This window comes from Toxoplasma gondii, chromosome X, assembly GCF_000006565.2.
Source record: "Toxoplasma gondii ME49 chromosome X, whole genome shotgun sequence".
NCBI classification, from domain to species: domain Eukaryota; phylum Apicomplexa; class Conoidasida; order Eucoccidiorida; family Sarcocystidae; genus Toxoplasma; species Toxoplasma gondii.
In genome coordinates, this window is record NC_031478.1 from 3,599,869 (window position 1) to 3,611,233 (window position 11,365).

The 11,365-nt window shown below is 54.1% G+C and overlaps 2 protein-coding genes across 2 annotated transcripts; one reads left to right on the forward strand and one right to left on the reverse strand.

Annotated features, from left to right (window-relative positions):
* The first annotated feature begins 364 nt into the window (after positions 1-364).
* Positions 365-1,386, forward strand: TGME49_223770 (hypothetical protein). The gene is made up of 6 exons (XM_018780017.1): positions 365-519; positions 580-609; positions 673-836; positions 892-930; positions 989-1,075; positions 1,338-1,386. Exons 1-5 carry the CDS (start codon positions 405-407, stop codon positions 998-1,000), a joined length of 360 nt encoding a protein of 119 aa, XP_018635911.1. The 5' UTR covers positions 365-404; the 3' UTR covers positions 1,001-1,075; positions 1,338-1,386.
* Positions 1,387-2,190: 804 nt separating this feature from the next.
* Positions 2,191-10,243, reverse strand: TGME49_223760 (hypothetical protein). Its single transcript, XM_018780016.1, has 7 exons — positions 5,637-10,243; positions 5,005-5,145; positions 4,470-4,571; positions 4,094-4,209; positions 3,465-3,705; positions 3,030-3,280; positions 2,191-2,818 (listed from the first exon to the last, which is right to left on the reverse strand). The coding sequence occupies exons 1-7, from the start codon at positions 9,315-9,317 to the stop codon at positions 2,584-2,586; spliced, it is 4,767 nt and encodes a 1,588-aa protein (XP_018635910.1). The 5' UTR covers positions 9,318-10,243; the 3' UTR covers positions 2,191-2,583.
* Positions 10,244-11,365: the final 1,122 nt, after the last annotated feature.

Below are 11,365 nucleotides of genomic sequence, written 5' to 3' on the forward strand. Positions count from 1 at the left end.
TCGTATCGGCCCATCGTCCTACCAGCACATTATCTTCACTTGTACAGCATAAACGGCGACCCATCTCAGCAATCCAAAAAAAACAGAATATTCCGCACAAGTACATCTATGTGTGTGGGTAAATGTGCTTTGTGAAAGGGTTACAGGGAGAAACTTCTGGTATGTTTTGTGTTTCGGTGATCGATCAAACTCCGGCCGAAAGCAGATTACACGTACTGATGAGGCAGTAACTACTTGTAGATCATAATCTGAAGATGCATACATAAAGACACTGATGTGAGGTGTACAGACACATGAAACGAACTTCCCATTTTGCCGCCACATTCAGCAGACATGCATGTGTTCCTTAAACGCTCTCGAGTAACTCACTCTACTAACATCCGATACTTCGTGGACGTAACAGGATGCGGTTCAGGGCTGTTGTTTCTGTTATTTTCTTCAGCTTGTGCTTCATGTGTGTGAAGGCACACATTCCTGAGGCTCTTGAGCGGTACACACCGAAGCATCTGGAGGCTATCGGTGAGGCAACAACCATCCAGTGCTACTAATGTCCCGCTACTTTTTGTTCTGTAATAATAGATGTGCTTCCTAACGACTTCGGGCCGACAAGTAAGGAGAGGCATAATCCATGTCAGCAGAGACAAACTTCTCATTTAAATGATTTTCTCCCAGTGGTGAGCCCACCTGAAGCCGCCGCTACGGAAGTTATTCCACCCCAACCCTTCCGGGGACCTGTGTCCATGGGCAACTCAATCGAGCAACTACTGCGGGAGCCTGCTCGATTCGGTAGCTTGGAGTTCTATGTTAAGCAGAAGATGCAAACATACTTCAACAGGGTGGGTTGCAACCAGCACGTATAGGCACCAGCTTCCGTTTGACTTGCCTTTTCAGTTCGAATCTGCTGTCGGACGTAACACCGTCATTTTCCAGGTTTGCTTGCATAAGCAAACGCTCAGCTCACATTATTTCCATTGAATTCTCCTTTCAGCTTGATGCATGATCACGCGTACTTTGAACTGGCGGGCGCCTCGCGTCAGGGCTCTCGAACTTGCGGGTCAAAGGACATAATAGCCAGGTCTCTGGAGAGTTTTTCAGAAGAAGTGTTCGTGCATCTTTCTACGTTGGTTTTGTCGACCGAGCTTAGTCCTACGGATGGGTGAGTTTAAGGTGGGTGAACAGACAGCCCTTCGGTGTTTCGTGTAGCAGCAGCGTTTCATCTCTTGTCGGATTTACTCCGGCTGCGCAGTGCCGCATTCCGGGACGTGCTAACTGCTGATAAAAGTTGCGACTCCAGCGATCTCGTGCATCCTTGCCAACAAAATGCTTTGTCCCTATAGACTGACGAAGAGCAACGGATTTGCAGAAGCCTCCTGCCTTTGGTTTTGGTACTGGATAGGACTTCTCCCCCTGTGCTCAGACTAGAAAAATTCCACCTCTAGGCCGTGCGAGTCAGACGACTGTCAGTGATATGACTTGCGCGCTTTACTCATTCATAGGGGAAATGACGGGATTTGTTGGCTTTATCACTTGCAATAACAGGCTTGCTGCGTAGAAAACAACCCCGCTACGGTTGTAGCAAGACACTACAACTCCGAATAGAGCTTGCGGCTCCTGCCACAGCGTAGTTGACTAGCATTAAATACTCGCGGTGCACGGTACGAGCAGTCAAGGAAACACTGAAACTGTGGTCGATGACAAACGCTAGCGTGATGAGCAGAAACTGAACGTGATGGTGACCCTGCGCCAGACACGATCAATCGCGTACGCCTGACTGCCCCAAATCCTACTCGCCCCATGCCACGGCGGAGACGATCAAAATCGTCAGTTCCCCCGTGTTCAGTAATTCACTTTTAACAAGAAATGCTAGGCAAATTCTGTCTAAGTCGAGCGGAAACTAGTGCAACAACCAGCGGGTGACAGCAACACATCAACATTGGAAGCCGCTGCAGACAGAACTGCTCGGCCTTGCATACAGCTGGGCGAGTCTGCACTGACGGCAAACCTATTTGGGAGCCCCTACTACTGTGTCTCCTAAAAAATAGTTGGAGACGTCGGTTCATTGGACACGTGGTCTCCTGTAAACCTCGTTTTCGGCTGTGAATGCCGAAATTAGGCTGCTCGGTTCTGACCAGACGTAGCCCACGCCCGGCCGCAGCTGGAGCGGAGTCACGTTGGACAAGAACCTTTTGTGAAACGTTCGAGCATAACATTCCCCTGTCTTCGCATCGTACATATAGCACATCTGTCTGCCAATTTGTTTCACAGCAACGTGCATCCCACTGTTTCGTGTGTCACAGTACCACCCATAGCCAGTCTCCTCTCTTTCAACCCCAATGCGTCTCTCGGTGCACACCAAACCACCACAGAAACGTTATAATTCTCTGCTGCACCACATTGCTTGCAGCTGGCTCACCACGAATGTCCCAGACGGAGTGACATGGAAAATATGTCTCATGTAAGTCATGGGACAGTGCCAAGCAGACGACTCAAATAAAAACACAGCGATTGACACTTTGGTTACACTACAGTCAGCGCTACTGCTCAGGACCGAATGCCGTGGTGCCAGTCGAAAGCTGTGGTCACTCAAACGCCTGCTCCCAAGTAAAGCGTTTGCCGAACGCTGGCAGGAGGCGATGGCGCATCCAAAGACATTATTGGCTTCCTCGCACTGCAAGACCTTTCAACGGCGCAAAACATGGGCAGAGCACAAGAATGAAACAACGACTTTCGCAAAACAAAAACTTCCAGGATTCGTCTTGCATACAAAAAACGAAGACCTGGTACAGCCGCTGGCTTCAGAAGGCCTGCGCGATGTCCGCTGCAAACAGAAAAACGCACACGCTGCTCCTGATTGTGCAGTCCATCTTCCGGAGATTCTGTCTTTGAAGCTTTAATACCGTTGAATTTCCGCTATCCCAAAGACCGCGATAGCTATCCTTCTATGGGAGCGAAACAAACGAATCCCATAACTTGCACATATAGCCTTCATGGCATCTGGCACAATGTTATAATACCACGCGTCCGCTTACCTATAGAACGCCTCAATGCTGAACAACAGGATGATGCCGCAGCAATCAAGGGTGAACTTGCCGGTGTCCGTCAACAGTGCGATCGTGGCTTGAGTATCTTGACTAACATCGCAAAAACGAGTCTCATCAAGCACCTGTACTGAGCTGCCGTTAGGCAAGACACCGTTACACGATGGGACGCACGTCCGCGACTGCGGAGAGGGCAAAACGCTCATCATCACCTTCTCCTCCAGCGTGCCCGGATCTGGAGCCTGAAGGACCCGTGCAGACAGCCAACATGCGGTAGGGTGACTGCGAGACAAGGGCTTCCAACAGAGAAAACGCTACGGAGCCCAAAATTCCGTGCACACAGCTGGAAAAGGCGGTAGAGTTGGGTGCATGTCTGTGTGAAGTAATCACGCACAAAGGTCGTATCACCGTCGGTCGCGGACCCACCTTTTTCAGAAATCGCAAACTTCCTTTAGTCCACAGCATCGTTGAGATCAGAGACGCAAGCGTCTCGACATCTCCAGCGCGACGTTCTTGTGTTTCCGCGTCCCTACGGGTTGCTGCAGCCATGCAGTCTAGGACTTGATATGTGCAGCGGCATTCATCTCCGCGAACGCTACACGAATTTGGCTTCGTCGTCGGTGTTTTCGACCCCTGAAGTCTTTCCAGCTTGAACACAATGAGGTAGCTGCCGGGACAAACAGCAACAACTACGACATATTCGTATTTGTCGGAAGAAGGTCTATACCTCACAGCGGATTCGCACAGCCTGGTAACTTGTCAGTGCTGAAATCGCAGCCACCAGTCCAGGAGCGTGCATTCTCATCGTTGCCTGGTTTGACCACGTGGGGGTGTAGCGCGATGTTATCGCGTCGCGGCAGACCAACCAAGCCGTCAGAACCTTCAACTTTACCCGTACAAAGCAATAATTGACAGGCGACAGTCTGCGATGTCTCAACCCGACTTGCACTGGACAGCCTCCCGTCCCTATCATAGAGCGCCAGTTACAGACTGAGAAGAGAGGAAACTGCCACATGGAGGCAACGCCTTATGCTTCAGAAGTTGTGGGGACGTACGCAGTAAAAGGCCCGTAGAGAGGAATCAAGAAGTGCGCCTCAGCTGCTTGTTCCCCAAGAGAATTGCCAGCAGTGGCCGCCGTCATGCGGTTCCACAGACGCTGAAAATGAATTCCCTGTGGAAGACAGCACACCGACAATCTTCCGCAAACTCATGTGGACTCCGCCAAAAATATGCATGCATTCGCCGTCGTGGCACGGAAGCGATAAAGTGTCTCGGCAAGAAATGCACTTTTCTGCAGGTCGATTAAAATACTGGGATCGCGTATTGCAAGGGCGGCCGCGTCGAAAGAGCCACTCTCGATTGGACAAGTCTGGTCATTCGCATGCCAATCAAATCTAACGGGAAAAGGACCGTGGCGTCATCAGAACTTACAGCGTCTTGGACGAGCTGCAACACCACTGTCTGCATGCGGGGAGTTCGCCAATCCAGAATTCCATCTGCTACATGGATGGCATCGACGCAGTGAACGAGAGGCTGACACAGTGCAAAACACCGCAACAAAGAAAAGCTTATCAAGAACGATTCATTCCGACCGCCAACAAAGAACAATACAGGACATATACGGATCCGGTCCCATGCAGATCTAGCCTTGTTCAGTGCCACGGCGCCAGCAGCTTTGTGTTGGAACACAAAGAATACTTAGGGGAAAAGGCAAGTGTTCCCCTCTTTCTCAGTCTCTAGGATTGAACTCAACTTTTTTGGCATGATGCCCACGTGTCGCGAATCACGTGGAACGCTTTGTGTTGCTCTTTCACGGTCCATACACTGGAAAACCAGTTCTCTCTAAGTATGATGCATTGTTCGCCGAGGCTTCACAGAAAACCGCGTGGTCTGCTGATTCGTCTCGATTTTGACCTAACACTTCCAGCGCCGCACCCCACCCTGTCCCTCAAAGATTCCTCCGCACCTGTTTTAGCGGATGTTTGTCAAGTTCACCGGCTTCAAAACTGTTCGAGGTAGCAGGAGAAGAACCGAGCGACGAGTATTCTGCAGCACCGAGCGAAACGAAATCCATGGTGTTCAGGATCGCCGCCAGCATGTCGATACACTGCGAAAAGCAGCCGCACACAGACGCGTGGATCGTGTAGGCACACAATCAGTCCGTAATGCGTTTATCCGCACTTACGACAAATCTTCATCCGAAACAAAACGTGCCGATTCGAGAATAAAAAACCGATACCCGTGAGATGCATTTTCCAAAAACACATCTCAGCGACTTCAGCTTCTTGAGAAATGGAAATCTCTCTCGTTCACGTTTGAGGATCCATCAAGCGCCGAAACAAGCATTTTTGGAATGGTCACGCCCGCGTCGGTGCAAACGGAAGCGCACCCTCACTGGACAGGACTCCATGGCTGTTTGCTAACTGACACGCACTTCAAAAAGAGCGGTGCAGAAGGTACAACAGTGACCTTTAAGAGGGAATGAAACCGGGTGTCTGAACCGCCTGCGGCATTGCAGAACCAGACACTGCCAAAAACGGGGAGTGGAAGGAACTCGAACAGCTTTTGCACGCGTCTGCCTCCTTCGTTCCAGCTCACCTCGACGCGGGGGGTTTGACCGGGAAAGAGGGAAGACAGAATTTCCAAGAAATCCTCCGACAGCATCGACAAGTGCGATCTGACAGGTCCCCCTAACTCTTTCTCAACTTCCTCCAAGAGTGCAAGCGTACTGGGGGTGACCGCAATTCCTGTGTCTTCTGCGAGTCGGCGAACGCCGCCGCAAGCGTCGTCCGGGTGTTGGAAGAGTGTCTGGACGGCCAACTGCCACCCTTTCAGTTCCTCCCGCGGGTGGACGCCATGACCAAGTAACGCGCTCCACGAAAAGCCTGTTCGTGCCTCCTCTGCGTCCTCCCCTGAAGAAAGAGATCGCCCATCTCCCGGCGCTGCTTCCGTCCTCTCGACAACTCGCCATAGCTCCGTGCCGTCGCCAAGCCGCTTGACGCGAATGAATTCTCTCTCCACGTGCGCTCCCGCACTCTTCCTTTCCACCCGCTTGGGCAAGGACGCGTTCGGCGCCCAACACCCCCGCTGATCCGCCAAAACCGCGTCTGGCCTCTGCGAGTCCCGGGAGCGACGGGGGCGCCCCCAATCCCACTCTCCATCCTGCAGGTGAAGATACACCCGAGCGAGCTCTTGGGTTGCGGCGTCTAAACTCCGCGCCCGTTCAACAGCTCGCCCGAGGGCTCGGCGGGCGTCCTGCGGCAGAAGCGGCCACACTCCAGTCCATCCCGCATGCGTTTGCGCCTCCACCAGGGCACGCGCGCTGAGCGCAGCCTGCTCGCCCCAAAACTGGGACGCGGTTTTCTCTGCGTGTTTCGTCTTGGCTGGGTCGGCGAGGAAATCGAGGCGACCCAGGGACAATCCCGAGGACCCAGAGAGCTCACGGGCCGCGACAGCCGCGAACGTGAGGCGACCTGAGTCCGGTCCACTCACCGGCTGTCGGCACGCAGAGAGCACGCCTTTCAGGTGGCGCAGCACATTCAGCAGAAATACAAAGCTCTCAAGTTTTTCGCGGTGGGCGAGAACACCCGCGTTGAAGGCAAAGAGAAGCCCGCCGCGTTCAGTCTGACTGATGTCTTTCGACTTCCTTCGCGTAGCCTCGCACCGGTTCTTGTCTCCCGAAACATCGCTCTCTGCGGAATCTCCACTTCCACGTTGTTCCCCGTCTCCAGAAGCCTTCGCAGCGTCCCCGTCCCTGTTTGTTTCGGCATCATACGTTCGGGAGCCTTGTGCCAGAGCCGACGAATTCGCTTGGCTGTTTTCCACCGCAGCGACAGTTGTCGGGACGGCGGAGCCTGCTTGAGGCACTCCACTCGAGCTGACAGACGACAGAGGACTGCCCCAAGCGTTCGACGCCTTGCTTGCGTCCGACGACGCGTGAACAGATTTGTAGAGAGAAGCGGAAAGACACACTCTGCCTGCGTTTGCTCTTTCCCGTGCTTCACTGACGCCTTTGCCCGCGCCATCACTCTCTTCTGCGTCTGAGCAGATGTCCTCGTCGTCGGCGTAGATCCGCACGAGCTCCTCCAGCGACTGGGCCACTTCCTCCAACGTGAAAGGCCGGAAGAAAGCGGGGGACAGCAGCCTCTCTCGTTGCTGAATCGTCATGGCACTCACGAGTTCGTCCATCCACCGTGGTGCGAGCCCATCATCAGGACCAGCCGCCTCTATGGCGACGTTCCTGTTCTGTCGGCCGCTCTCTGCTGAAGCGGTGAGAGCCTCCTGGCTGTCGCTAAACACACCCCTCCACGGGTCGAGGGCGTAGTCCGGGTTGACCAGACTTCTTGTCGTCTTTCCCGCTGACAAAAATCCCTCTCTGTCGCTCGGGAACGCGGGTCCCTCAGCCCCGGCCTTTGCGAACCAGGCATCTGGTTCCGCGCCAGAATCCCCCGGAGTGTACGCGCTCGTTCCAGCTTCATTCAAAGCGAGAAGCCTCTTTGCGGGGGGAGCACGATACAGCCATGTGCCTCGACTCTTCATCTCGCCTCCTTCACAAAGCCGCTCGGCTGTGATGCCAGCGAGGGCTTCTCCGTCCGCTTTGCCACGTTCACTGTTCGACATGGGCAGAACCACGGAAGATGGAAACGAGCAAGAACTGTTTGGAGGGAGGAACCCTGGCAGATTGTCGGTCTGACTCGTGAAAGACAGTTGGTATTTCGAGGTGCCACAGTCCTCCTGCAACTCTTGTTGACCACTCCAGGTCGTGTCCTCTCCTCGAGCACTCTGAACCAACTTCCGCAGCCAGCGACTCGCAAGGGCCATCGGCCCCTGCCCGACGTCGGTGGCATTCTCTTCCGGTGCTTGGACAGCCGCTTCTCCAATGTCCACAGGTGACGCGGCGACACTGCTAGACAGGGCAGACGGCGCACCGTCCCATATCTCTCCGCCTGCGCCAGAAGGTCCCCCGGAAGCTCTGTCTCCCCCTTCGTATGCCTCTCCCTCGTCCGCCTGGATTGTCGAACTCGGTCCATCCTGGCTCAAGAAACCGGCGCTCGGGCATGACTGGAGCATAACCCCAGAGCTGCCGACAGCCTGAACAGGCGAAAAGGATGAGCTGGTTGACGCGGGAATTCGCGAAGCCACCTGCGCTAGCTGGGCATCAGGGTGGGGCTGGAACTCGACCGCCGCTCTCTCAGTCGAGCTGAGAGACCATCGGTATCCTGTGGAGCTGGCAGGCGTCGCACCTCGCCGATACGGATGAAAGCGCGTGTCTGGACCGGGCGTAAGTGACGAGAAAGCGGCACGGTGGGTCCCAGACAGAGGTACCGCCACGGCCGGGCCGTCAGCGGACATGTCCCTGTCGCCCGGGGTCCCCGCGGTGGTCCAAAACCCGTGGACTGTAGATACACCCGACGAAGGCGTGGGCGGTCGGGAACCGAGCGATGGAAGAGAAGCGGAGGACGGCGGGCCCAGGCGCCATCGCGAACGGCGTACGGCTCCCCAGCCCAGTCCCGGACTCGGGCTGCTTCTCCGTCCCCGACCGTGAGGCGTGTTCTGAGATCTCTCGTCACCGTGCCGGGATGACGCCAGCGATCCTCCAGAGGTTGAAGACAAAAGCGACGCGGGCCGAAGCGAGGAGTGAGGGAGAGGCGGCAGGCGCGCAGACGGACTGCGCGAAGCTCCCGGAGTGTACAGGTGTGCATACACCTGACCTAGGGAAAGCTGGCTGTGGCGCTGCCGCCTCTGCTCCGCAAGCACGCGCCAGGCGAAAGACGCAGAGAGCGGAGGCGCCGCCGAAACAGAAGCCTCCGTTCCGGCGGGGAAAACGGATTCTTCGTGTCTGGATGCCGGAGAAGCGACACTTTGCCTAGACACCCGAAAGGGAAGGTAACTATTTCGAGACGGGCGACCTCCAGGCGAGGGGTGAGGAGACACCACGCCCGAAGAGGGATCCAGAGTTGCCTCTGGAACAGGAAACAACGCCTGTCTCGATCGGGAAGAAGGTCTATTCAAAGCGCCACCTTGAGACGTAGAGTAATACAGGTCTTCAGCGGGAGAGGCAACGCATGGTGTGTGAACGTGTTGGATACTTGGGGAGGCAGAACCAGCCGCAGGGATAGAGGGGAAGAGCAGAGGCCTCACCCCCTCACCAGTGGCAGATTCGCTGTGGCCTGACGTCGCACTTCGGACAGAACGACGCGTCTCGCCAGAATCTTCGAAACTACGCGCCGCCCACGCCCCGCCCTGTGGGACGCGCTCCGCGCCAGACCCTTGATGCATGATGAAGGTAGAATCCCGAGAAGCAGCGTGACGTTAAGTTGAAAAGTCAAAAAGAAACGAAGTCAGAAGAGAGGCACAAAAGAAAAATGCGAGAGCGAGAAGCTGCAGGAGGTCCTGACCCGAACACAACTCCAGTGGAGAAATGCTAGAGAGAGTCCGGCACCGGACTCGCCGGTGACGGGGGAAGCCTGTGTTGCGGGTGTCGGCAGGCTGCTGTTAAAATATAACGAAACTGAACGGACAGGATGAGCCATACACATTGGACGGCACGCGATTCCCCAGCACGCACTCTGCGTAACGCGAACCTCACACGGGAACCGGTCCTTTTCTGTTGGTAGAAATACATTCAACAGGGAAGAAAGATGGTCGAAAGATTCATAGCGTGGTACGGCTTCGTGATCGTTCTAAACACGTGGACGATGACGGGAAACCGGAGCCTGACTCCCATCCCGAAGGACAAAATCCAGACTGCTGTGTGCGATAATCAAGGAGCAACAATTTGGGAACGAAGCAGAGATGTGTCGAGCGCGCTTTTAACAATCGTTCCCTCGGCGAAAAACTTCGTGGCAATTGCCAGCAAAAACCGCCAGAACTGCGAACTGCGGGGAAACGTGGAACGAATTCGTAAGCCAAAAGAAACTGGGACAGGGGCGGTAGAGGCGGGTGAAGAACACACGTCATGGTCGTGCTTCTACGCACAATAAAGATTTCGTACGGGAAACAAATCCCTAGCATCAATCTGCCAGCTCGTTCATTAAAACAAAATCGGTGCCGCTTTTGAACAGCAAATTAACATTTATTTTGCCGATTCCGCGACGAGATCAGAGTTAGGCGATCAAAACAAATTCCACGCTGTGCTGCGGCAGGAGAAAAAAGTAGAGCTAGAAACGGCGGGCGAACAGTAGAACCGGAAAAAGTCACACGCATGTTGCAGAAAAACGATCTTCGTGGAGCATTGTGGAAAAGTCGTGGGTAGCAGCCGTTTGTTCGCACAACACATGCAGGGAGGGGGTCATAGCTAGAATGGGACGTTCCCCGGGAGCTGTGCGCGAGGACACACTACTTTCACATGCTGTTCGGGATCATCCGCGGGATGAACGACGAGAAAATGACGTCATTCAACTTCCAAAAATATCAGTCCATTCTTGACAGCTTGACAAATCAAACGTGAGCCTCTGTTCGGCAATTCCTCGGCGTACTCCCAGCCATGTCGCGCTGCCTCCACGCTTGCTTGTAAAACCCGTCATTCTGTACGCGCAAGAGTTTCTGTACTAATTTACTCTCTTCACTCCATGGCCCTCCGTTCATCATACTCCCCTCAAGAAGCATTCCTAGTGCTTAGTTGTTGAAGGGCAAAAAGCGGTAGTTCTATTGTTCTGGAGATGTAGAGCTGTCACGTGGTAAAACAGTCCCGGCTTTGTCTCGAGTTCGGACTTCTTGTGTGCGCATTTGGATTCAGCTCTTGTCACCCCACCGCTTGTCTAGAAAGGCAAAGCGTCAACTTTGCACCACCGAAGAATTATTCTTACCTCATTTTGCGTGGACGAATTTGATGGGGTAACGGAACCGTCGCTGGAGGATCTTTCTGCGGTGTTTATCAACTGTTCCAGCTCATACCGTATCAAGAGAGACATACTCGTACATGTCAGCAGTGCTTCACATTCTAGAGTATTAATGGCGCATTCATTCAGCCACATACAAGCGACACTGGTAGCAACCTCTCCACTCATCCGAATCCACGACAACGCCCGGGACCCTTTGCGAGCTGTAGCATATCCCCAGGGTGACTGTAGATTGAACTGTGCCACGGATCAAGATTTACCTCCTGGTGAAGCGGTCTCTCGCTGAACGCAGGACAGATGAAGAAGGCTCGCCTCAATGAAACCGGAAGAAGGCCGCTAGTGGGCTACGTGAAAAAACTAGTCATTCATGAGACTGCATCAAGAGCTGAGCAGACGCCATCTTACTTTCTTCAGGAAATTTAGCGGTTTACTTTCTTCAAGGAATTTCAGCCTTTCTATTTCTTGCTGCAACGCATCAGGAGGATG